We start from the raw sequence: 27,823 nt of genomic DNA on the forward strand, positions 1-27,823 counted from the left end.
TTGAAAACATTAGCGACGCAGTGGTGCTAGTTTCCGACGGGAACGGTGACGGACGCACCACACATCTCTGTCCTCCAGTTCCTGCGGACTTCCGCCGCTGGAGGTCTAGGATTTTGGTGTGTGTGTGCTTTATCATCATTCCTCACAAGACTGTGTGCGACAGTGATCGCAACTTCTACTGAAGTGTGGATGGCTGTTGGCTCGCCAGAAGCTCATCCGCCCTTTTACAGAAATGTAACAAAGGCCGACAGCCACAGGGCAGCCTCTGACATAAAAACAAAAAATGCACTAGGCACTCGCTAAATGGGACAACAACTGTAAGATGAGATGATTCGGATCAAAAACTCGTTGTTCTTTGCTTGAGCTCATGTACTGCTCTTTGAAGTCTTTTGCATTGAATCTTTCACATTGACCTGATAAGACAGTCAGGGCTTTAGTTTCATGCATCATTGAAAAGTTGCCATCTTAGCTGTCTCTTAATACCCTAGATGCAAGACTTTTACATAAAAATAGACACAAGGTGCCGGAGTAACTCAGCGGCTCATGCAGCATCTCTGGAGAACATCTCGAGAGTCTGAAGAAGTGTCCCGACCCGATCGCCACCTATCCATTTTCTTCAGAGTTGCTGCCTGACCCGTTGAGTTACTCCAGCACTTTGTGTCTTTCAAAGGTAATGATGGATTTGAGTGTTTTTCATGACAAATGTGTTTTGGGTAGAGATTGTAGGATATTAGAATATGCCAGTATGTTGTTGATGTTGTTGGCAGTGCATGTTGTCTGTGCAAACGTGGGACATTCTTTCTCTGATTTATATCAACAATGCCCAATGCAAGGGAATGTCAGTGATTGTGAACCCATTCAAAACATGCATGCAATCATTTACACCACAGGATTCTTTGAAACCTAAAGGGCGTGCCCCACTTACTCAATTTTTTTTGGCGATTTGCTGGCACCGTCATAGTCGCAGCAGGTCGCTGAAAATGTTCAACATGTTGAAAATCTAGCGGCGACCAGAAAATCCAGCGGCGACTACTCACGACCAAACAGGCGTCACCTTTTTCTGCTCGCCGCTGGATTTTCAACATGTTGAACATTTTTAGCGACCTGCTGCGACCATGACAGGTGCCAGCAAGTCGCCGACAAAAATCGTGTAAGTGGGACAGGCCCTTACATGTGGACATCTGAACATCAACCCTTGTTTTTGTTAGTGGGTAGACAACATAACTCGAAGTATAATTATAACTAATATAATTTAAAGGAAGTGTGTGGGCAAGTTTATTTTTGTTTGCACAGAGTGCTGAGTGAGTGGTAAACACTGCGAAGGGTTTGAGTTTAATTTATTGTCACGTGGACTGAGGTACAGCCAAAAGCTTTTGTTGTCTGCTAACCAGTCAGCAGAAAGACTATACATGATACATGACATGATGCATGGCAAGAGGTGGTAGAGGCAGATACGTGTAAATTGTCCCTAGTGTGTAGGGAGTGGGAGTGAACGTGGGATAACCGGACGAGTGTGAATGGGTGATCGATGGTCAACATAGACCTGATGGGCCGAAGGGTCTGTTACCATGCTGTTCGGGGTGTTTTGGAGGCTTTTAGGTAGGCATATAGATATGCAGGGTATGGAGGGGCATCGATCATTTGCAGGCAGAGGAGGTTAGTTTAACATGGCTTTGTGTTTGGCATGGACATTGTGGGCTGAAGGGCCTGTTGCTGTGCTGACTGTTCTAAGTAGTACTGCATCTGGGGAGGATTTAAACTCTCTGGGCACCAATGAACCAAAGAGTACATTCAATCAATGTATGAACCAACAGCAGGGATATGGGTTGGTTGGACCACATGTAGTACTATTATGTGCAGGGTGCACATCACCCTAATGAGTTTATTGTTCTGCATGATATTCAAGTTCTTATTTGGAAATTTACCACAAGACCCATTTAACAAAAAACTTTAAACCGCGTTACCCTTTGCAGAGAGAGGGGAAAATAGGACCTGAGGTGAGACCTCAAAGTTTCCTTGACTGAACTTAGACTAATGGTGGATTGTAACACTTTCCTGCAATCTGGCATTGCCCTGTTTTAGCATTGTATAATATTATCTCTTCTTTCAAACAGCCACCCTCATTGCAGAAGACCATCATACGAAGGGCCTGGAAGAAGCTAAAGTGTTGAAAGGTTTGTCATGTTCAGTGTATTTGAATTGTTTCATTGTAGAGCTTTCAAAGTTGAGCAGTTTACTGACATGCCATTTGAATCAATCTAGATTTCTGAAAGTTTATTGGTATGTTTGTCATTATTTTGCGTCAAGACTTTGCTGTCAGGGATATTGCTGGGAGAAGTTAAGGAACAGTTGTCTACAACTAATTAATGCCTTTATGGTTTTATCGAAAGAAAAATTAATTTGAAGGGAAATCTGTGGAATTCCCTGCCTCAGGTGGAGGCAGGTTCTCTGGATGCTTTCAAGAGAGAGCTAGATAGGGCTCTTAAAGATAGCGGAGTCAGGGGATATGAGGAGAAGGCAGGAACGGGGTACTGATTGGGGATGATCAGCCATGATCACATTGAATGACGGTGCTGGCTCAAAGGGCCAAATGACCACGGTCCTGCACCTGTTGTCTATTGTCTATTGAAAGTGAGGCCTGGTTTTGGAAGGGAATGATACTGCCAACATCTATTGGAGGTAGGGCACTAGTTTTCAAGGTGTAGAGATTTGAGGGTGGTTTTAAGGAAATTATAATGAGAGTAAGGTAGACAAAAGTGCTGGAGAAACTCAGCGAGGGCGGCAGCATCTATGGAGCGAAGGAAATAGGCAACGTTTCGGGGTGAATCCCTTGAGAAATAGGCAACTTTTCGGGCCGAATCCCTTGGTAAATAGGCAACGTTTCGGTCCGAAACCCAAGGGTTTCGGCCCGAAACGTTGTCTATTTCCTTCGCTCCATAGATGCTGCCGCGCCCGCTGAGTTTCTCCAGCACTTTTGTCTACCTTCAATTTTCCAGCATCTGCAGTTCCTTCTCAAACAAAATATAATGAGAGTAAGGCAGGCTGTATCCATTATAAAAGGAAGCTTCACAATATCTGCCAGCATTGGTGTCGGGAAGGGGAGCATAGTAGAGACAGCAGTTTGTGAAAATGGAGTGGGTTTCAGGATTTTCGAGGAGGTGGTATATAATTCTTTACAAATAAAAGTATTGTTGCAAGGAAATATAAATTGTCGTTCTCCTTTAGCAGATATGAAACTAATGCTTGTTTGAAGAAATGTTACAGAATTGTCAATTTGTACAAAGTAAAATGCAATGTATATAAATTGAAGATCATAATATGTTTCTGCTCTAATCCATTAAATAATGCATATACAAATGAATTGTTATAGGATAATTGGTTCCTTGGTTTTTTGAAACTTTGAAACTGGGGGAAACTTTAACTTTTCTATGTGGGGGAGGGGGGCAGGGTAAGGGGGAAACCGTTTCCCAGTCTCTTCCTGGCGGGGACGCGAATATTTCTCCGAGTCGCGTCCTCGCCCCCCACCTTGCGGCCTACCAGCTGGATCGGAGCGGCCTTTCCTGCCGGGGACCGACTACCAGCTGGAGTCACCGCGGAGCGGGCGATGCCTACCTGGGTCGCCGTTTGGAGCTCCGGAGCGTTGGGCCGCTGCTCCAACATCGTGGAGCTCTGGTGAGGAGAGCTTCCAACGTGGGCCGCGCTGAACAACATCGTGGAGTCCTGGGGCGCCTTGCAGAGGGTCTACAGCAGCAGTCTCCACCCGGCGCGGCCTGCGGACTTTGGAAGCCGCCGACTCCGGTAGGAGGGGGCCGACTCTGGTGTCCACGCCGCTGAAGGACGTCCCGCAGCCCCGATGTTGGACTTGTATCACCCCGGCGAGCGGTCCTGGACATCGGGCCGCCCGTAGCGGCAACTGCGGAGGGCTTGGGGAGGCCCTGACCACGAGGAACAGTGGAGGAAGAGACTGACTTTGGTGCCTTCCCACACAGTGGGAAACTCTGATTCTGCTGTGTGGGGATGTTTTATGTCAAATTCTATAGTGTGTTGTGTTCTTTATTTTTTTTATTGTATGGCTGTATGGGAATTTCATTTCACTGTGCCATCTGGCAAATGTGACAATTAAATGTATCTTGAATCTTGAATCTTTTGGTTTCTTGGTCCTCCAAAATATTCCAAATGGAATTTAAACACTAGGTGGTGAAGGGAGGGCTTAAGCCAGAAAGGGTTATTGGGAAGAAAGAGCTACTTTAAATTTAGTTGCATCTGGTTGGGTAACTATAGTTGGGTGGAGATTATTCCATGCTTTAATTGTGCGGGGGAAGAACGAATTGCTGTATCCATCCTGGACCTTGATTTATTTTTACAGATCTATTGTGTAGGACTTTTGACAGTTTGTGTTCAGGCCATTAATCCATGTCCTCTGATCCACATTGTCACTTTATCAAATTTGTTCAACATGGTTTACCTTTCACCATGATGGTTAAATTATATTCATTCTCGTTGTTCCTGTAGAATGTACACCACAATATGTTTATCCCCCACCAATTGAAAATTCATGCAAATCAATAGTTACTGGTGAACCAGTACTCGTATTCTGACAAATATAAATCTGCTGAGACTGAAGACTGAGTTACTATAATTTCTTTTCCTTTTTAGGATATTTATGTGATAACAATTGCGCTGCAAAAGGTTAACAAGTCGTATCATCTCCCCACCATGACTTGTTGGTATATTTATAGCCACATTACCAGCTTCAGAGGCATTTTAAGAATTGCTGTAGCTGTCACTGGTTGTACTCATACACTTGAATGGGTATTTTGGCGATCAGTAAAAGTAAGAAAGTGCATGTCAGAGTTGTTGAAATGTTTGTTTGCAAAGCAGGAGGATCAAGAGTGATATCTTGTGTCACTGCAGAGTTTATTTGTGGTGCCGTGAGTAGTGCTTGCCTATGAAGTCATTTGTTCCATTCATTTGTGATTCCACAGTGGGTAGAAGCCATAGAAACATAGAAAATAGGCGCAGGAGGAGGCCATTCGGCCCTTCGAGCCAGCACCGCCATTCATTGTGATCATGGCTGATCGTCCCCTCTCAATAACCCGTGCCTGCCTTCTCCCCATATCCCTTGAGCCCCACTAGCCCCTAGAGCTCTATCTAACTCTCTCTTAAATCTATCCAGTGACTTGGCCTCCACTGGCCACTGTGGCAGGGAATTCCACAAATTCACAACACTCTGGGTGAAAAAGTTTTTTCTCACCTCAGTCTTAAATGACCTCCCCTTTATTCTAAACGTGTGGCCCCTGGTTCTGGACTCGCCCAACATTGGGAACATTTTTCCTGCATCTAGCTTATCCAGTCCTTTTATAATTTAATATGTTTCTATAAGATACCCCCTCATCCTTCTAAACTCAAGTGAATACAAGCCTAGTCTTTTCAATCATGTGAGGAAGGGCTAGAATGCACGATCTCAAGCTGAGGACAACATATTTGAGTGGGAAATACTGATGGGTGCGGGGGGTGGGGGGGGGGGGAAAGAGTTAGTGTGGGATGGTTATGGAAACCTAGAAGAAGTTGGCAAAAGTAGATAGCTGGTGAGCTACCCTTGGTCGATTGTTGCATGTGGTCAGCAAAAGGAGGAAGTTGGATTGTCAAGGAGGGATGTTGCAAGACAAGGAATGTTTAGTAACAGGGAACTGCAGATGCTGGTTTACCAAAGAAAGACATAAAAAGCTGGAGCAACTCTGTGGGTCAAGCATCATCTCTGAAGAACGTGGATAGGAATATAGACACAAATTGCGGAGGTAACTCAGCGGATCAGGCAGCATCTCAGGATAGCAGGAATGGGTGGCGTTTTGGGTCGAGACCCTTCTTCAGAGCGCAGATAGGAAAATTTAGTTTTAGAGATACAGCACGGAAACAGGACCGAGTCCACGCCGACCAGCGATCCCTGTGAATTAGCACCATCCTACACGATAGGAACAATTTACAATTTTGTTGGAAGAACTTGGAACCTACCACAGAATCCACAGTTCTTGCTTCATCTATTGTGGATATATCTACACAATGGTAGCATTTGTGTATTAGCTGCCACTTTATTTTGTAAACCTGATAGGGAAACTATTTCAACTTGGACGTTGTTTTTTGATTTATCAGGAGTACATAAAGTGATTTTTAATCTTGCGTAGACAAAATTGCTCGAGAAACTTAGAGGGTGAGGCAGCATCTATGGAGCGAAGGAATAGGTGACGTTTCGGGTCTCGACCCGGAAGGGTCGAGACCCGAAACGTCACCTATTCCTTCGCTCCATAGATGCTGCCTCACCCGCTGAGTTTCTCCAGCATTTTTGTTCATCTTCGATTTTTCCAGCATCTCCAGTTCTTAAACATTTAATCTTGTGCAGTCATTCCCTGGGGTCCAGAAAGTTTGTGCTGATGCTTTTCTTCTACAAGTTGAAGATTTGAGGGAGTTAGATGTGGCTAAGGGGATCAGAGGGTATGGAGAGAAGGCAGGTACGGGATACTGAGTTGGATGATCAGCCATGATCATATTGAATGGCGGTGCAGGCTCGAAGGGCCGAATGGCCTACTCCTGCACCTATTGTCTATGTTTCTATGTTTGAACCTTTGACTTGGCCACTTTAAACATAAGATAAGATTGGTCTTTGAAGATAATGCAGGAATTTAAAGTAATTTAGAGCACAGTTTCCAAGCAGGAAAACAGAATTTAGAGATCATGGGATGGTTGTGTTTAGTTTAACATTACAAACCAAGCCTCCAGTAACACAGCTGCATGAAGGACAAAGTACATCAACGTGCTATGCAGCACAACCATCAACGCTGCTGTTTACGCTTCACTTTCCTGTCTAACTCTTCCAGGATAACCTCTGTTCCCTCACCCTAAATGTTTTTCTTAAAACATCCTGTGGTGTGATTTCTACCATTCTTATCATGCTCCCGATTAAGAACTTCCTCTGAATTCTCTCGTTGGTTGTTCGCAGACTTACACGGGCGAGTTCTAGCTCCTCTGCAAAGTGTTTGCTTTTTGCTTTGTCAAGTCAAGATGTACAGTGAAATGAAAGTGGCAATGCCTGCGGATTGTGCAAAACAACAGAACAGAACAGAACCAGTATTTACGGGGTTTTTTAAAAGACACAACAGCATTTACAGCGAAAACAGAGAGGATGAGACTGAGTTTCTTCCCACAGGCCATTAGGACTGTAAATTCTAATCTCACCAGGGACTCATTTACTGTTGTGTATTTTTTTGAAATGTAAATACTGGATGTCAGGACTTTCATATGAAGAAAGACTGGATAGACTCGGCTTCTACACGCTAGAATTCAGAAGATTGAGGGGGGATCTTATAGAAACTTACAAAATTCTTAAGGGGTTGGACAGGCTAGATGCAAGAAGATTATTCCCGATGTTGGGGAAGTCCAGAACAAGGGGTCACAGTTTAAGGATAAGAGGGAAGTATTTTAGGACCGAGATGAGAAAATCATTTTTCACACAGAGAGTGGTGAATCTGTGGAATTCTCTGCCACAGAAGGTAGTTGAGGCCAGTTCATTGGCTATATTTAAGAGTGAGTTAGATGTGGCCCTTGTGGCTAAAGGGCAGGGATGGGATACTGAGTTGGATGATCAGCCATGATCACATCGAATGGCGGTGCAGGCTCGAAGGGCCGAATGGCCTACTCCTGCACCTATTTTCTATGTTTTGCACAATCCTGCAAGCATTACCACTTTCATTTCACTGTACATCTGGTATGTACAGGTGACAAAGTTGACAACTTGAATGTCAGAGGATTATAGCTGGATTTTCATTGTGGCTTTTTATCATTGCCAGGCAATTATGTGGCGTGAATTGTACGTTCCACCCATCAGCCCAGACAGGTCTTGCTGCATGTTGTTGTTGAATGCTTTGTTGCCCGAGGAGCCACAGACGATGAGCATTGTGCTCCCGTCTGTGAACATCCCTACTTCTAACGTTAGCATTGAAGGCAGATCATTGAATGAAGACATTGAAGTTGGTTGGGCCTTGGACACTGCCCTGAGGATCTCCGGCACACATGTCCTATGACTGAGATGATTAACCTCCAACTTCAACAACCTTTGTGCTTGGTACAATTCCGACCAAAGATAGTCACAAAGTGCTGGAGTAACTCAGCGGATCAGGCAGCATCTCTGGAGAAAAGGAACAGGTGATGTTTTGGGTCAGAACACTTCTTCATACTCAGACATTCCAACCAGCTGGGATGTCCCCACTGACTCCAGTTTAAGCCATGGCTCCCTCATGCTACAGTCCATCAAATGCTGGCTTGATGTCATAGAAACATAGAAAATAGGTGCAGGAGGAGGCCATTCGGTCCTTCGAGCCAGCACCGCCATTCATTGTGATAATGGTTGGTCGGAAAAAATTGGTCGGCATGGAGAAAATCGATATATTTGTAGTCGAGGGCAGTCACTCTCGCTTCTCCCCAGAGTTGAGATCCTCCGTCCATGTTTGGACCACGGCTTTAAAGCCAGGAGCTGAGTGTCTTTGGCAGAGGCCAAACTAAGCTTCTGTGAACAGGTTGTTGCTGAGCAAGTGTTGCTCATTAGCACCTGTCATTGTCCCTGCTACCACTTGGCTGCTGATTGAGAGTAGATTAATGGGTTGGAGATTGGCTGGGTTGGTTTTGGCCTGCTTCTTGTGGACAGGGCATTTTTGCCACGGCTGGAGAAAATGTCAGTGCAGTCGCTGAACTGGGATGGTTGAGTCAAGGGTACAAGACTTCAGTACTGCTGCCAGAATGTTCTCTTCATCCATTTGGATTCTATTTCTGATTGTAACAACCAACCCACTTATTATCTGCTGCCTTCACTATTTCAGCTTCAGCACCTGTTTCATTTCCCTCTCTCTCCTTTTCCATCCATGTGTGGTATGCAATGTTTAATTGACCTTTCTCTAATTATATCTCAACAGTTCCTCTGTGTTTGGTTTCATCACAACATTGTGTTTCTTCAAATTCCCAGTTTCTTTGGGCAATTTCATTATGTTTAATCCATCTTTAAAAATGATTCATTTTCATTTGTCTATTTACATTCCCATAATTATCTATTTCCAAACATTTTAGTTCACACATTTCTACGTCCCTTTCTTGTTTTAATTTACTTTCCAAATACCTGCAAAGATGTAGAAGGATGCAAAGAGTTGAAGTCAAGAGTTTTAAAATAGACTAGACCAAGTGCAGACCCGTTGGGTCTGTTTCCCCAACGGCGTTTTGCAGGGGGGGGGGGGGGGGAGGGGGGGCTGCGGCATCAAACTCATATTAACCAACCCCCAAACACACAGGTGGGTGGAGGGAGGGGGGATGTGAAGAGGGGAGGGAGGGGAGAGGAGGTGGAGGAAATGGGACAGATTTGGGAGGGAAAGGAGAGCGGGGGTAGGGGGTGAGAGAGGGGGATGGGGAGATAGATGTGGTGGAGGGGGAGGATGGGGAGGTAGGGAAGGAGGGAGGGAGGGGGAGAGGGGTGGGGGAGAGAGGGGAAAGAGTGGAGAGGGAGGTGGAGAGGGGTAGGGGGAGTGATGGAAGAGGGACAGAGGGGTAGGAGGAAGGGGGTGGCGTAGAGAGGGAAGGGGGGTGGGGGAGAGAGGGATGGGTGGGAGAGGGGTTTCGGAGAGGGAAACATAGAACCATTGAAATTAAGTGCAGGAGTAGGCCATTCGGCCCTTCGAGCCTGCACCACCATTCAATATGATCGTGGCTGATCATCCAACTCAGTATCCTGTACCTGCCTTCTCTCCATACCCCCTGATCCCTTTAGCCACAAGGACCACATCTAACTCCCTCTTAAATACAGCCAATGAACAGGCCTCAACTACCTTCTGTGCCAGTGAATTCCAGAGATTCACCACTCTCTGTGTTAAAAATGTTTTTCTCATCTCGGTCCTAAAAGATTTACCCCTTATCCTTAAACTGTGACCCCTTGTTCTGGACTTCCCCAACATCTGGAACAATCTTCCTGCATCTAGCCTGTCCAACCCCTTAAGAATTTTGTAAGTTTCTATAAGATACCCCCTCAATCTTTTAAATTCTAGCATGTACAAGCCGAGTCTATCCAGTCTTTCGTCATATGAAAGTCCTGACATCCCAGGAATCAGTCTGGTGAACCTTCTCTGTACTCCCTCTATGGCAACGATGTATTTGAACATTGGGCATTGTGACATCACACGATGGAACGTTCACCAGGGGCTGGGGCTGGTGCTGCTTCTATGGGTGTGAAGCCAGTTTAGTTGTGAAATATTGGGGGGGGGGGGGGTGGGTTAGGATTTGATTAAAAACGTGCACTTAAACACGACGACCAATGGCAAACCCGTTGGGTCTGATCCCCCAACGCAGCCGTTCCCTACCCGTAGCCCCCACTGGGGGGGGGGGTGGGGGGCGGGCGCCTCACACACACTAACCACCCCCACACACAGAGTTGGAAAAGTGCATAAAGACCGTTCCCTACCTGTAGCCCCCAGGGGAGATTTGGTCGTCGAAGTCGGGTCCCTGCCGTCTTAAAATATCGTATCTTGAAGTCGTCGAAGTCGGGTCCGTCTCGGCAACGCGTGGGGGGGGTGGTGGGGGGGTTAGCGGTGCGGCATCACACACACGAAGCTTCGACACACACAGAGCCTTAAAAGTGTAAATGCCCGACCTTTTTTCCGTTTTTCTCTAATTTAATTAAGATGTGCAGGTGGTGTTCTTATCGAGGTTCAGGGGTGAATGACGTAAATATTTTCACACAATATGGGAACATCTCATGTTGTCTTGAAGGCTCCTCGGCCCACATCTGACTCTCTGTACTGTCACTATGGCAACGATGTCTATGAGCACTGGGCATTGTGACATCACACGATGGAACGTTCACCATTGGCTGGGGCTCCTGCATAGGCATATGTAAATGAATCCATTCCGATTGGACATATGTGAAGATTGGGCATTGTGACATCACACGATGGAACGCTCAGCAGGGGCTGGGGCTGGTGAAGGTTCTGTGGGTGTGAAGCCAGTTTAGTTTTGAAATATTGGGGGGGGGGGGGGGTAGGATTTGATTAAAAACGTACACTTAAACACGTCGAAATGTAATGAGGAACGGATACTTAGAAAGAAAAGAGAAATCTCTACCAAAATGGAAAAGATGTCGGCGATTCAGCGTTCCCCCTTATCCTTAAACTTTGACCCCTTGTTCTGGTCTTCCCCAACATCCGGAACAATCTTCCTGCATCTAGCCTGTCCAACCCCTTAAGAATTTTAAACGTCTCTATAAGATACCCCCTCAATCTTCTAAAATCTAGCGATTACAAGGCGAGTCTATCCAGTCTTTCTTCATATGAAAGTTCTGACATAACAGGAATCAGCCTGGTGAACCTTCTCTGTAATCCCTCTCTATGGCAACGATGTCTTTGAGCATTGGGCATTGTGACATCACACGATGGAACGTTCACCATTGGCTTGGGCTCCTGCATAGGCATATGTAAATGGATCCATTCCGATTGGACATATGTGAAGATTGGGCATTGTGACATCACACGATGGAACGTTCAGCAGGGGCTGGGGCTGGTGAAGGTTCTGTGGGTGTGAAGCCAGTTTAGTTTTGAAATATTGGGGGGGGGGGGGGAAGGATTTGATTAAAAACGTGTACTTAAACACGACGGAATGTAATGAGGAGCGGATACTTAGAAAGAAAAGTGAAATCTCTACCGAAATGGAAAAGATGTCGGCGATTCTGCGTCCAGTTTCGGAGTTGCAGGGAATCAATGGAAGAAATGTGACAGCCGGACGGAGTTCCGTTTCGGAATTTTGGGCGAGAGTTTTATATATTAATAGATGCTTTAGTTATAAAGTTACTCTTAATGGGCCTGTCCCACTATGGCGACTTTATTGACGAGTTTAGGAGACTGCACTCGCCACATGCTCGCAACATGGTCGACACTTGGTCGTAGGTGATCTCTGGTGAGTCTCCTTCATGGTCGAGAATCGTTCCCGCATGCTTAGTGGTTACTATTCGCGGCATGTTATCGTAGGTAATCGAAGGTACTCGAGATAGTCGTAGATGGTGTTAATATATCGGCATTGCTCGTTTCAATGGCCCGTTGATAGTCGAAGCTAGTCTTCTACATAGTCGAAGGATGCCAACTTTTTGGCGATTCAACAATACCATGACAGTCTCCTAAATTCGCCAATAAGGTTGCCATACTGAGACAGGCCCTACCTTCCACTACCCTCAATTGCCTACGAATATCATGCCGACCTACTACCACTAGACCCACGAGTAAAAAAAATATAGATTTTTTTCCGTGGCGACCTTTTTTTACTCGCGGGCATTTTTCAGCATGTTGGAAAATATGCCGCGTGGCCTCGAGTACGTGGAGACTACTCTCGAGCATGAAGGAGAATTACAAAGACCTCCAATGACCTTGTGTCGACCATGCTGCGAGTATGTCAAGGGCAAACTTTTCTGAACTCGTGGATTAGGTCGCCGCAGTGGGACAGCCCCTTTAAGATATTGCTGCTTGTAAAATAAATGCTGTACACTAAAATAACAGCAACAAAAAGGTGATGAAGAGTCTCGGCATTCCCAGAAGTAACAGTGCGCCCGGTTAAACTGCTTAGTTGTTTGTTGTTCATGGACCTTCACGGAAATAATTTAAAGACAAATTATTTAGTATCTCTTATATTTAGTTACTATGCAACAAATAGCTGGAATAAACTTCCTGAAGATTTAAGACTTGCCTCAACTTTGACCACTTTTAAAACAAGACTGAAAACTTTTATGTTTACTTTAGCTTTCAGCTAAATCTTAACTACATTGCACTTTTAACTTTTGCACTTTTTATAATTCATTTTTAATTTTGCTTTTCTTTTCTTTTAGTTCTATTTTATTTCATTTTATTATTTCATTTATTGTATGACATGTCTTTATGTGAAGCACTTTGAGTCTGCCTCGTGTATGAAATGTGCTATATAAATAAAGTTGCCTTGCCTTGCCTTGCCTATATTGAAATTCTGAAGGCATTAACAAAGTAATGGGACGCTTGATGCTGAATGCTGTTCATCTGTGATGGCAACTTATCAAAGTCATGTTGGGAACAAACAACTCGGGATCTTCAGCCAGTTGTCAAGGAATTAGTTTCCTCTTCCAAACAAAAGCATGGCTATTTTAGCCGGGCAGCTGCGCACTTACTCAAAGCTTCAACTCGATAATGTGACCATTTGTGGAAGATGAGAGAAGCTGACAGCATTTTGAGAATATGTGGAAGGGCTCATGTGAACTTTTAGGGACAAGTTCTTTTTTGCATTGAAATTTTAGAATCCACTCCAAAAATCTTGCGAAAGGTGCAGTTTTCAGTTGTGTCCGCCCACTTTCGCCACGATTCAGTGATTGTAGAGGAAAGGAGTGACTTAGCTTAGTGAATTGGAGTTTAGTTTTGAGTCCCTCTGGTCACAGTGGACTCTTCTGTCTCCTCAGAAAATCAACCGGAAGCAAAGGAATCTGATATGTCCGACACTCTCAGCCCAAGTAAGGATCGCAGTAGCGACGACACAACAGGTAACTGTTCAATCGCTTTCAAACTCACTCCTTTTTGTTGTTTTAAGTAGTCTCAAATAATTTTATTTTTTTTAAATACCCTTCCTTAGTTCTGTAATCTAATTAAATATTTTAAATATAGTGTTTCCTAGTTTTGGTAACCTTACAGTGAAAATAATTCTTCCAAGACTTAGTTTACGAAAGCATGCAAGTTGTCTGATTTGGAATGAAAACTCTTTTTTGTCATAGTTTAAGATATGCTCTGCTCATATTTCAGTTCAGTGAGAATTTAATTTTTCATATCAATAAATTTGGGCCATTTTTTAACATTTAATTTCTATTTGCTTCAAACATCTTTACTTGAATAGTTATTGTTTCACTGTGGTCCTTTTTATTCTGTTTCTCTTTGTCTCCTGTGCCAGAACTTCATTCTTTATTTGTTTCGTACTGTATTTCAGACGGTATATATTGATTGTTTCAAATGGCTTTGTTTTATGCATGTAATTAACGCTAAATTATTTCAAATATTTACTGAAAACTAAATCTTATCAACCACATTGTTTTAGTCATGGCAAACAAATTTCCCTCTAATCTTAATTAATGATCTTAAATCCATCGGAAACTGAACTTTAAATAACTTGGATGTACCAGTGCCAAATCAGTATTTGCATATCTTATTTGCCAAATATGTAATCTAAAATTATCACTGCCTTTGGGGAAGGCGCACTGGTTTTAATATCTTCCCTACTTAAGACATACTCTTGCCGTGACCAGTTGTTCTGTTGTGCCTGTCTGCCTTCACTGTTTTAAGAAAACATATCTACCACTGACTGCTGCGTGAATTTAAACTTGTGCTTTTAAAACAAAAAACAGATTGCCAAATGGATGAACAAGAACTGAATGAATCTCTCAATAAGGTTTCATTATTGAAAGGTAAGGTTTATATGTCTTGAGGTTGGGTTCTGTGAGGGGGTTTTGCAATGTACTCTTTAATAACATGTATAATCTTGCAATTGTTCCATTCCTTTCTACGTTCAATATATTTGTGGCTGTTATCCAATAAATCTCAACTTGTGGTTATTTCAATTTGAATAATATTATTTTGTTCCCTTTCAGCTGAAGCTTTAGCATTTCTATATAATTGTAGGATCTTGGCAGCTTTCACTTATCAAATGTCTGTATCATCCAAGGCAAATCTTTGCCTCATGTAAAAACAAAGGTTGTGGTGGTTGATGTTTGAGTTCTAATACAGAGAGCATGGTCGTAACAGAATGTTTCAGGTGGTTTTCTAATGATTTGTACCGTTGCTGAATTCTACATATTTTTCGGTGCATGGGTAAACTACCCCACCCTCACCCTTGAGCTTCATGAGATTCTCAACTGTATCTTAGGAAACATTAATTTGTATTTGGATTGATGTGTCCCTGTTTGATCCTCTGTTAATGCTGACACCGACCTCCTTGTGACATCTAGTGTTCGCGATGAGAACTGCACCATTGGGTACCAAGCTTATTCCATTTGTGGTTGTTTGATGGTATGTCACCCAACATTTTTCTGGGTGCAATAAAATAATGATTTATCATTTGCAGCATAACTTGCTCATACTTTGAGAAAACACTTAGCTTTGTTGAGTGGGATCTGCTTATAATGTGGAGCGGAAAAAAATTCTGCATTGGAAAGCTGTTTTTAAGAATGATCATGGTATCATTTTCTTGAAAAAAGGCAACATCTATATATTTTTTTTAAATTGCTGAGCTGCAATAATATTTATTTTTATTTTCGGGAGATTAAGAGGTACCCAACAGTGACGTATTCTGAGTGGTGAAAGTTTAACCAGTGAAAGGGCGTGCTTCTCCTCTGACTATGTAAGGACTTGTATAGTGTATACTGAGAAACATTGCATGGCATTTCTGCAACTAATTGACCTTGCATCACAGAATATCATATCTAAAATGGCTGCAAATTTAGTTTTGCTAGTCCTCTACAGATTTTCAAGAATTATTAATAATTATGTTCTCAAAATTGCAATAAAAATTAAATCTCGTTCATGATGTGTAAAGTTTCAATCACCAGAAGAGGCATTGATTTAAATACTCTCCATGTTTACCTCGTATTTACATTTTAAGATTTTAAACTGTATGTCTTTATTTTATTTCTGGAAAGGTTCCACCATTGAAAATAATTCAGGGTAGCGTATGTTATTTTAAAGGCGCTTGTGAAGCATGTCCATTCACCGTGTTATGATTACATAGCATTAAATACTATTTCCAACCGACCAATGTGTTTCTGCTTGGCAGACAAATAATAAGTAATTTGTGTTTTTCTTCTAAAATGCTTAAAACAATCACCTAACTGATCACCTAACGGTTTAGTTTGATTTTGTTGTGTGCAAAGCCAACCTACTGGGTGCAAGAAAGGTTTACGTGGATGTTACAGGTCTGGAAGGTTTGAGTTATAACGAGAGACTGGATGGGCTGTTTGGTTTTAGTGGAGTGCAGGAAGCTGCGGGGTGATCTTTAAAGGCGTATAAAATCAGGAGGCGCATGAATAAGATGAATTGCCTGCCTTTCCTCCCACATAGGAGAGTCTAACTAGAGGGCAAGACATCTGAGATGAGAGGGGAAAGATTTAAGAGACCTGAGGGCCAACTTATTCACGCAGAGTGTGGTGCATATAAGGAACGAGCTGACAGATGAAGTGAGAGAGCTAGATACAATTGTGGCCATTAAAAGGCACTTGGACAAGTGATGTTCATCCTCTGTGTGAAAAAGTTGTCACTCAGATCGGTTTTAAATCTTTCCCCTTTTCTCTTAAATTTATGCCCTCTATTTTGAGACTCCCCTATCCTAGGGAAAAGGCTGGCTATTCATCTTATCTATGCACCTCATTATGTTATAAACCTCTATCGGGGTCACCCCCTCAGCCTGTCTGAGGATTATTTTAAGGAAGGTTCCATCTGGTAACTCCTCCACCATGCCTGCAGTTTGAAGAACTGGGAGTGTGAAGAAGGGTCCTGCCCCGAAACGTCACCCATCCTAGTTCTCCAGAGATGCTGCCCAACTCACTCGATTAGTCCAACATTTGGTGTTCTACGCAAGATTACAGCAGAGTACGTGAACCAAGTACAAGGCGGTATCAAGGGTCCACAGATTCAGCACAGCCGATGGGCAGCCATTGCTTACGTATCTGATGTGGATATCTGAACAAGTGCTCTAGTTGAGCTTAGAGATACAGCATGGAAACTGGCTGACCATCGATCACCCGTTCACCCTAGTTCTCCGTTAAGCCACATTCTCATCCACTCGCTACACACTAGGGGTAATTTACAGAGGGCCAATTAGCCAACAAACCCGCACGTCTTTGGGATGTAGGAGGAAACTGGAGCACCCGGAGGAACCTGAAAACCAACCCATAAAGACTCAAGGAAGGAGGAGCGTTCAGAATGGCAGTGGGAACCTCGAATCCCTACTTTGGGAGCAGGTTGAAGCTCAGTGTGAACGTAAAGGAGAGCACCACCTCGCAAGCTATCCATTCACGACCACATCAAGCTCTCTCTATGGAAGAATGTGTGCTCATCAGTCACTCTGGAATTCATAGAACTGGAATGCAAAACCAATCCTTCATCTCTGAGTAATGCCTCAGAGAAAAGTGGAAAACTTGTATGTACATGACATGCAGTTTATTGAATAGATTTCCATTAGAGTTTTGCATAGGAAGGAACTGTTTCAAGGTCAGTTTATTGTCACATATACCAATTAAGGTACAGTGAACTGCAGAAGAAACTCAGCAGGTGAGGCAGCATCAATGGATTGAAGAAAATAGGCAGCATTTCGGGTTGAAACCCTTCTTCAGAAGATCTGAAGAAGGGTTTCGACCCGAAACGTTGCCTATTTCATAGAAACATAGAAATTAGGTGCAGGAGTAGGCCATTCGGACCTTCGAGCCTGCACCGCCATTCAATATGATCATGGCTGATCATCCAACTCAGTATCCCGTACCTGCCTTCTCTCCATACCCTCTGATCCCCTTAGCCACAAGGGCCACATCTAACTCCCTCTTAAATATAGCCAATGAACTGGCCTCGACTACCCTCTGTGGCAGGGAGTTCCAGAGATTCACCACTCTCTGTGTGAAAAAAGTTCTTCTCATCTCGGTTTTAAAGGATTTCCCCCTTATCCTTAAGCTGTGACCCCTTGTCCTGGACTTCCCCAACATCGGGAGCAATCTTCCTGCATCTAGCCTGTCCAACCCCTTAAGAATTTTGTAAGTTTCTATAAGATCCCCTCTCAATCTTCTAAATTCTAGAGAGTATAAACCAAGTCTATCCAGTCTTTCTTCATAAGACAGTCCTGACATCCCAGGAATCAGTCTGGTGAACCTTCTCTGCACTCCCTCTATGGCAATAATGTCCTTCCTCAGATTTGGAGACCAAAACTGTACGCAATACTCCAGGTGTGGTCTCACCAAGACCCTGTACAACTGCAGTAGAACCTCCCTGCTCCTATACTCAAATCCTTTTGCTATGAAAGCTAACATACCATTCGCTTTCTTCACTGCCTGCTGCACCTGCATGCCCACTTTCAATGACTGGTGTACCATGACACCCAGGTCTCGCTGCATCTCCCCTTTTCCTAGTCGGCCACCATTTAGATAATAGTCTGCTTTCCTGTTTTTGCCACCAAAATGGATAACCTCACATTTATCCACATTATACTGCATCTGCCAAACATTTGCCCACTCACCCAGCCTATCCAAGTCACCTTGCAGTCTCCTAGCATCCTCCTCACAGCTAACACTGCCCCCCAGCTTAGTGTCATCCGCAAACTTGGAGATATTGCCTTCAATTCCCTCATCCAGATCATTAATATATATTGTAAATAGCTGGGGTCCCAGCACTGAGCCTTGCGGTACCCCACTAGTCACTGCCTGCCATTGTGAAAAGGACCCGTTTACTCCTACTCTTTGCTTCTTGTTTGCCAGCCAGTTCTCTATCCACATCAATACTGAACCCCCAATTTCCTTCGCTCCATAGATGCTGCCTCACCCGCTGAGTTTCTCCAGCATTTTTGTCTACCTTTGATTTTCCAGCATCTGCAGTTCCTTCTTAAACAGTGAACTACAGATGCTGGTTTAAACTGAAATGGACACAATTGTTGGAGTAACTCACCAGGACAGGCAGTATCTCTGGAGAGAAGGAACGGGTGAGGTTTCGAGTCAAGACCCTTCTTCAATCTGAGACGCTTCTTCAGTCTGAAGAAGGGTCTCGACACAAAACGCCACCCGTTCCTTCTCTCCAGAGATGCTGCCAGTCCAGCTGAGTTACTCCAGCATTTTGTGTGTCTTCCATTAGAGTTTTGTATACTATTGCAAATCAACAAAGTAGTCTTGAAAGAGTCTGAAGAAGGGTCCCAACCAAAACGTCACCAATCCATGTTCTCCAGCAACTTTGCCTGAGTTACTCCAGCACTTTATCTCCTTTTATTGTCCAGAGGGTTGTTGATAACTTGGAGGCCAATGGTGATTCAATATGCTTATTGTTGTCGCAGTAACATAAAACAATTTTTATGCAGCTATTCATTAATAAGGTGGCTTGTAACATAAGTTGTTTCCGTGCAGAAGATGGTAATATCATTAAACCGACAGTGACATTCAAAACATTATGTCTGATAATTACGTAGCAAATGTTTCTGAAAACATTCACATGCACATCAGAAAGAAAATCTTCCAGAAAATTAAACTGCAACCATGTCTTCCATTCAGGTCTCTGACTTATTCAATCTATCTTTTTTTTTAAAGTGTTATCTAAGTGACCAAGAGGAGATGTGTATTTTGGAAATGATAGTTTGATTACGTTAAAGTCATTATTCATTGGATGAATGTAGGAACAAGGAACTGCAGATGCAGGTTTACACAAAAGGACGCAAAGTGCTGGAGTAACTCAGCGGATTGGGCAGCATCTTCAGGGAACATGGCTAGGTGACGTCTTGGGTCAGGACTCTTCTTCCGTCTGAAGGGGCATGACCAAGCTGTCACTTTTCCATGTTCTCCAGAGATGTTGCCTGACCGGCTGAGTTGCCCTAGTCTTCAATTCATATGCAATCTTAATTCTAGAGTTTTTGTTTTGATTAGATCAGATATATTAATGCTGTTGCATTATACAAACAACGGCTATCAGTGCAATGACATTATACTAGTTAATTATGCCATAAAGTTGGTACATGCAAATGTGTGTGTGTGTACATATATATGTACATACTTTCACCTCCAGCATCGAGGCAGCCTTCCTTGAAGTAGTCACTGCGAATAGGGTTCTGTGTTGTAATACCCTAAAGAGTTCATGTAGATTTTCAGCTAAAGTTTGGAATGGGATATACAAACTTCAGACTCTTCTGTTATGTAGAACTTTAGTATTAGGAAATATGGGAGACCAGTTCTTTGAAGTGTGGGCAGCACCAACAAGGCTGATGAGCATACAATCTTTTTGCTAATTCTGGTTGAAGAGTAAATACTGGCCAGGAAACTGTGAAAACCGCCCTGCTTTAATTTGAAAACCGTGACGTGATCTTTCTGAGATGACTGAAGACTAGAACGCCCAATTGTGCAATAGCCCTTCAGTATGTCGATTATGTATTTGAGTCTCTGCAGCGAGATAGATTCTGCTACCTTCTGACCGAGACAAATGTGTTAACATTGAATTGAGGCTGTGGCCAACATTACGGCAATGTTGTCGTGCTTTAGGCATGAATGTTTAACCAGAGTGATGATGCAGGTGATCCATAAACTCAGCAAAACTCTTGTTTGTAACGCCATTTGTCAATGTAAACCTTGTCATTGGCAGCTCTGGCCACTGGGTAGCGCAATTTCTTTACAATTTCTGAATCTGCAATGATCATTTCTTTTTCCTGCATTTTGTTTCTGGGTTTTTTTTTAAACTCTGTGTTCAGCTCCTGTCTGAGGATGGGTCTGGTGAGGTGGGGGCGGTTCTTGGTGGGGCGGGGATACAGTGAACAATGCCAGATACATGCAACAATTACACCCACAGGCGGTTGTGAGAGTTGGAGCCGTATATCAGACATGGCCGCTTCACCTGCCTCATTGCAGAGTTCCCTGTGGTCCTCTCCAGTATAAAACCTGCCGTCTAAAGCATTCAATCAAACCCGCGCCCAACTCCCATCCAGTGGATAAAATTAAAATGGATTAACCAAATGAGGGAGAGTAGTGTTTGGCACGGACTAGAAGGTCCAAGATGGCCTGTTTCCGTGCTGTAATTGTTATATGGTTATATCAAAGAAAAGGGACATGCCTCTTTCACTGTTGTAAGGATAAGGGGGAAGTCTTTTAGGACCGAGATGAGAAAAACATTTTTCACACACAGAGTGGTGAATCTCTGGAATTTTCTGCCACAGAAGGTAGTTGAGGCCAGTTCGTTGGCTATATTTAAGAGGGAGTTAGATGTGGCCCTTGTGGCTAAAGGGATCAGGGGGTATGGAGAGAAGGCAGGTACAGGATACTGAGTTGGATGATCAGCCTTGATCATATTGAATGGCAGTGCAGGCTCTATGTGGGAATTTCAATGCAAAGAATAGACTTATTATTCTTAGAGCAATTTATTAAAACTGATCATTCGCTCTTATGCGCTACCAGTTATTCAATATTTGTATTTATAAATTGGTATTGGACTCAATAATTTGCAAAGTAGATGCGGATTGAGCTATAATAGATACATATATTGACTATCGAACTAGAATACCAAATGTAGAGCTACAACATCACTCTAGGTGGTAGAAATATTTCATTAATTTTTCTCCTCATTTTTTCCCTCTATCCAAAACTGAAAGCAACCAAGTACAGGGTGGGTTAGCCCATGTACTAAACTATTACATGGCCGCAGCAGCGTTTAGTTTTCTCCTGTGCGCTTTGCTCTGTCCTGCCTGTCTCACTGTGGTCGCCGTCTTGCTTTAGAACTCTTGCTGAAAGGGCGGTGGACGATTCTGCCTTCAAGTCCTGTTGCTCTCCTGGATTTTGCGTTGAGCGGTGCACTATAATCTCTGACAAAATTCATCCAAAATCTGGCAATTCCTTCAATCCTTACAAGATGAAATTAGTGGTTCCTACATGAAATCGTGGAATTAAACTATATTAAGCTGCAAGCAACTTTGCAGACAAATGTGTCAGAAAACAATACGCTCCTCATTGGCCACAGCGGCAAATGTGAACTTTGTAGATTATATTCTTTGTTTGTTGTTCAGCTAGAGTGCATCAAAGATGATGTTACTCCATTTATACCTTGAATTTACATAGTGGGGAGTTTGAATTAAACGTGGGGAAATATCATACATTATTGAATTCTGCAATCTTTCCTCTTTTATATGGTAGCCGTGACCCAGCACTTTAAGGGTTAAGGCTTTTTGTGTTGGCTTCTGTTTCATTCTCACACAGCTCTTCTTGCTTTTCTGTGTTCTATGTTTGCTGGCTTCTGTTGCGCCTGTACTGTTCTTCCACTTCTCTTCTGCTTCACCCCACCGCAGACCTGTTGGCAGAGGCGAGGGCCTCCAGCAGAAAGCATGAAAGTGATCTGGATCATCTCAAGTGTAAGTACAGGGTGGGTTCATGTGACAGGCAGCACAGCATAAGCCTTCCTTGGTAAGGCGATTGCTGTTGGCCAGTTTCTCGTTCTCCCTCCCCCCCCACCCCCCCCCCCCCCCCCATCCTCCTTCACTCCTCTGATTTCTAAACATCTGAACAGATCGTTAACATTATACTAACTTTTTTTTTCATGAAATATGATCATTTTCCAATAACAAATTATCTGCTCATTGGAATTTATCTTTGATCTCAAAATGGATGAGTTTTGTATAATGCTGGCCTACGATAGACTTCACTTTGACTTTGCATGTGCTTTAACTGTGGTCTGGATAAATACCAAGTTATGGGCATTTTAAGCAAAATTCATCAACTTTGAGGTGACAGCTTCTGTAATTGTATATGTATGAGTAATATTATTCAAACATTGTCTTGGGGTCAGCACATTGGTTGCCTTGAAGCATATAAATACTATTTTTACCTTGTGAAACATTGCAAAATGTCAAACGACATCTCAGATCAAAGGTTTTGGAGCCTATTCAGACATTCAGCCTAGTGGCGCAGCGGTAGAGTCGCTGCCTTACAGCGAATGCAGCGCCAAAGACCTGGGTTCGATCCTGACTACGGGTCCTGTCTGTCCAGAGTTTGTACGTTCTCCCCGTGACCTGCGTGGGTTTTCTCCGAGATCTTCGGTTTCCTCCCACACTCCAAAGACGTACAGGTTTGTAGGTTAATTGGCTTGGTAAAAATTGTCCCTAGTGGGTATAGGATAGTGTTAATGTGCGGGGATCGCTGGTCGGCGCGGAACGAGTGGGCTAAAGGGCCTGTTTCTCAAAACTAAAATTCTGCGGCCTTCTAGTCTTATCCCAAAGCCTCTTGTATTGGTATTCCAGTATTGAGTTTGGCGACGTTTGTGTGATATTTTACCTGAGCATATCCTGAGGGAGCTGAACTGTTTGGGAAGCGGGCAGGATTTGACAGTATGGAAGTTTCATTTCTCCAGGCACCAGGGTTGCAAGTGAAGCAGTTTGACGTCTGTATCCAGGGTCTCCATCAGCAGCTTGCAATTGCGCAGAGGTTTGGTCATCTATGAATACTCTCATTTAAGTGTGCAAGTGAGACAGAACAAGCTCTGGTCTTTTATTCCAGGATTCATAAGTAACCGTGAAATCAAACCAGTCAGGCTTGCAATAAGTGTTGTGAAAAACTGACTCAGCCTGCTGCTATCATTGCCAGTGACATCTGTCTTCCTACAGAAAACAGTCATGTACAACTTCCCAGGGATGTGAGATGATAACGCTGAAGGAAGGGTCCTGACCCAAAGATCACCTGTCCATTCTCCCCACAGATGCTGCCTGACCCGCTGAGTTACTCTACTGTTTGTTTAATTGATTGCTCTTGTTTACAGCTATCCATTTCAGAGCGTAAATTTGTTGCAATGTTTCAACTTCTTATAATAGGTGCAAACAAGGTGCCATGACGGTTATCAAAACATTCAAACAGTCAGAAAATGTTTTGCAGACAGTTATTTGAGTTTTTGAAAATTGGATGGAAAAACATTTTTTAAATTAATGAAATGCTTCAAGTTATGTAAATGATAGCATGTGTTTCCATTTTAAGAATTTCACATATTCATTTGAGAGTTAGATTCAGATTCTGATACATCAGTAGTGAATGTGCACATTTTCTCCATAGAAGCACTTATCTCTGTATGCTTTAACAAATATATAGCCTTTGGGACTGCTTAGGTATTAGTCTGGAAAACCCCCAATTCATTGGCACAAGTCTGCCACTTTTAATGTGTAGGAAAGAACTGCAGATGCTGGTTTCAATCGAAGATAGACACAAAATGCTGGAGTAACTCAGCGGGACAGGCAGCATCTTCTTCAGACTGAAGAAGGGTCTCGACCCGAAACGTCACCCATTCCTTCTCTCCAGAGATGCTGCCTGTCCCGCTGAGTTACTCCAGCATTTTGTGTCTAAATGCCACTTTTAAGTTTGCCTTTGTTTAATATGAATTGGTCTAACGTTCTTGGTCAAGGTGACCCATCCCACATCGGAGTCACTTTTTGAGTACCTGATTCAACCAGTTGAAGTTTACTTCCATCTAGTGACAGCCAGCTATCTTACACCACGATCTGAATGCACCACCTGCACTGAACAATCAAAAGCAGGACCAAGAGTGTGCTTTTTCGGCGACTGCCGGCACTCGTCATGAGTCGTTACAGGTCGCTGAAAATTTCCAACATGTTGAAAATCCAGCGGCGACCAGAACAAGGTATGACTCTTTGGGCGACTATTAACGACCATATAGGCTTCACCCCGCGACATGTCACCAGGGTGTCGCCTGTATGGTCGTGAGTCGTCTCCACAGTCACCCAAAGAGTCGTAGCGTCTTTCTGGTCGCCGCTGGATTTTCAACATGTTGAACATTTTCGGCGACCTGCAACGACCCATGACGAATGCCGGCAGTCGCTGAAAAAGTTGTGCAAGTCGGACAGGCCCATAACTTACTTTGGTGTGAGGGGAAAATATTAACGTGATTAAAGGGAGTGTTTTCCATTCATGGAACTAAATAACCAAAGAGCCTGTTGCACTATTTGAAACGCAGGAAGGTTTTCTGAATATCCTGGTAAAACTTGTGACCTCACTGAACACAAAACATTAAACTGCAGATGCTGGAAAAATCGAAGGTAGACAAAAATGCTGGAGAAACTCAGCAGGTGAAGCACCTATTCCTTTGCTCCATAGAGTTTCTCCAGCATTTTTGTCTACCAAGCACAGAACATTAGTTTGTTTCTTGTTTGCAAGATAAATTGTGCAGAAATTGGATTCAAAATCTATTTGTATTAAGTGTGTTTTAAAACTAGGGGTTCAGCAATTTGAAGTACCCAAAATATTTTGGAGGGCAAACATAGAAAATAGGAGGAGGCCATTCGGCCCTTCGAGCCAGCACCGCCATTCATTGTGATCATGGCTGATCGTCCCCAATCAATAACCCGTGCCTGCCTTCTCCCCATATCCCTTGATTCCACTAGCCCCTAGGGCTCTATCTAACTCTCTTAAATCCATCCAGTGATTTGGCCTCCACTGCCCTCTGTGGCAGGGAATTCCACAAATTCACAACTTTCTGGGTGAAAACTTTATTTTCTCACCTCAGTCCTAAATGGCAAATGAATCTAAGCCTCTCTCTTTTTGTAAACTTAATTTTAATTCGACCGGAATCATTGAAAAGATGGTTATGCAACGTACGGACCCAGGGGTAACATTGTTAGCGCATTAACTGAATGATATTGCGGTATGGATCTTTTTCAAGTTGGCAGGCTGTTACTGGTGGGATGCCACAAAGATCACTACCGTGCTGTAAGCAATTTACAGTGTGTATTAACGAAAGGTGAGAAGACCTACTGTGCACAAATGTGCTGGCTATACATGGAAGATAGAAACAGCAGGAGAACAGATCGACAGGTTCATTCATCGTATAGGTTCAGATTTATTATTGTCATGTGTCACTGTACCTCAATTGGTTAAGTGACAATAAACACAAACTTGAACTTGAGATACAGCAAAGTTTTGTTTTGCATGCTATCCGACAGATCTGATAAAACCATACATAAATCCAATCAAGACATACTCAAGTTCAATAAAATCTAATTAAGTAAGTAAGTTAGTTTATTGGCCAAGTATTCACATACAAGGAATTTGCCTTGGTGCTCCACCCACAAGTAACAACATGACATACAGTGACAGTTACGAATGACTCAGAAAACACTAAACATGAATAATAATAAAACATTAATGATAAAACACCATTGATCAAGCATGTGAACCAACAAAATACCAGATCAAAGGGAGGCTTCAGATTTTTGGCTGTTGAGTAGAGCAACTACTCGTGGATAAAAACTGTTTTTATGTCTGACTGTGGCAGCTTTGACAGTCCGGAGTCGCTTTCCATGGTACGCCTTCCACGCCTTCCATAATTATGGTTGGAAAGGGTGGAAATCTAAGCTTGTTCACTTTGGTGAGAAGAAAAGAAAGTGATAAGCTTATCATCGGTGACGCTCCACTAAATGTTGTGCAAGACTTTTGTGAAAAGATAAAATTGCAAACAAATGAACAGTTAATCTTCATTGCCAATGTGTTGGAAAACGTCAATAAAGTTTTGCCTAGATTATGCAGGCATTTGGCAAGACTGTATGTGATGCAACAAGTAGGTCCAATCAGGTAGATATTCCTGCCCCTTGACTGCATGATCGGCTGATTTCTAGGGTAGGTGATGGCCCTGTGGCCCGACAATAAATAAGATTGACTCCAATTCATTAGTGTTGGGAAGAATGAGTACCTGGTTCGCCGCAGTGCAGTCGGATAAATCTGAAAATTGCTTGCATTGCTGGGATTACCCAGTCTGTTAAATTGTGCCTCGTAAAGTGGTTTTGATTGTCTGATATTGTTCGGAAACGTCTGAAATTGTTGTGCTTCATGCTTAAAATCTTGGAGGTAGAGTTTAAGTGAAAGATTAGGATGTTCATCAGATATTTTGCAATCTACTGCCCTTGAACGTGAAAAAGCGATGCTGAAAATACAAAAACAAGTGAATAAAAGCCAGCGCTGCAGATGCTGGAGACTTCAGCTGCCTTTGAAATACTGGGAAGGCAGACAGCTTGCGGAAGAACAGACCCGTGTTAACATTTCATAGTTTCATAATATTGCAATGCCTCAAAGATATGATATCATCTTGACAGAATAATTAGATGCATTTTATAGATTGATCGGGTCTTTAGACACAGTGCAGCACAATTTGTGGTTTTGATTCATCGGATCAAAAATGTGTCCGATATGAAGTTATTTTGCAAAGTTCATTTTGCACATGGTTAATTTTGCAAATTAAGTAAGAAAGTTGCAAAAAAAAACATCTTCAAGGGTAACTACACAAAAATATGATGCTTGAGAATGTCGTTGTATTAGGAATATTAAACCTTGGGGTACAAGTTTGTCTGCATTCCTGATAACACCATCGTACACTGAGTGCTCCAGATTAATTGTACTTCAGTTGCTGGAGGTATTATGTAAATATTATTGTAGAAAACCATTGTTCAAAAATGTGTTTTTTTTTTTCAAGAAAGATGGATGAAGGTTTTACAATAAATATGTTTAATCGTTTGGGCACAAATGCTTAGATTGTGAAAAAAATCACACATTTGGCCATGTGTGATTATATTTGCAAAATAAAATGTATTTTAATAGTAGGCTTCACTTGGGCAATCATTCACCAGTATGGCTGTGAAATAATCAACATGTAATGCCCAGCCATTGATAATTTCAGGGAGTTGGTGAAGAATTGCTGAATGTTAAGCATAAGCACGTATGCATGCGTGTGAAAAATGACTGTGTATGTAACTGATGTTGACATGCAGCATGGTGGCGCAGCAGTAGAGCTACTGTCTTAAGGGCCTGTCCCACTTTCACGACCTAATTCACGACCTCTACCGAGTTTTCTCTTGACTCATACCCGCAGCACGGTCGTTGGAGGTCGTAGGTAGGTCGTAGCAGCCCATGATGCTAGTCGTAGGTACTCGTGGCATCAAGTAGGTCGGGGCGTTTTTCTAGCCTGATGAAAAATGTCCACGAGTAAAAAAGGTCGTGAATTAGGTCGTGAAAGTGGGACAGGCCCTTAATAGTGTCAGAGAC

At 43.0% G+C, this 27,823-nt stretch overlaps 1 protein-coding gene and 1 long non-coding RNA gene across 16 annotated transcripts in view; one reads left to right on the forward strand and one right to left on the reverse strand.

Moving 5' to 3' along the window:
- Positions 1-27,823, forward strand: part of LOC116983051 (sarcolemma associated protein) — a 124,628-nt gene that overhangs the window by 70,332 nt on the left and 26,473 nt on the right. For 7 of the 15 annotated variants that reach the window (XM_033036597.1, XM_033036599.1, XM_033036608.1 and 4 more), the window contains 3 exons: positions 2,115-2,174; positions 13,493-13,573; positions 14,426-14,485. In XM_033036597.1, the coding sequence (XP_032892488.1) occupies positions 2,115-2,174; positions 13,493-13,573; positions 14,426-14,485 (201 nt within the window). Of the gene's footprint in view, positions 1-2,114; positions 2,175-13,492; positions 13,574-14,425; positions 14,486-22,080; positions 22,144-27,823 lie in introns of all 15 variants that reach the window. The other 8 variants (XM_033036593.1, XM_033036595.1, XM_033036594.1 and 5 more) reach the window with 2 other exon arrangements.
- LOC116983053 lies at positions 5,748-27,756 on the reverse strand. Its single transcript, XR_004414599.1, has 3 exons — positions 27,575-27,756; positions 17,942-17,946; positions 5,748-5,758 (listed from the first exon to the last, which is right to left on the reverse strand). It is a non-coding gene; the product is annotated as an uncharacterized LOC116983053 (long non-coding RNA).

Source organism: Amblyraja radiata, chromosome 18 (assembly GCF_010909765.2).
Source record: "Amblyraja radiata isolate CabotCenter1 chromosome 18, sAmbRad1.1.pri, whole genome shotgun sequence".
NCBI lineage: Eukaryota > Metazoa > Chordata > Chondrichthyes > Rajiformes > Rajidae > Amblyraja > Amblyraja radiata.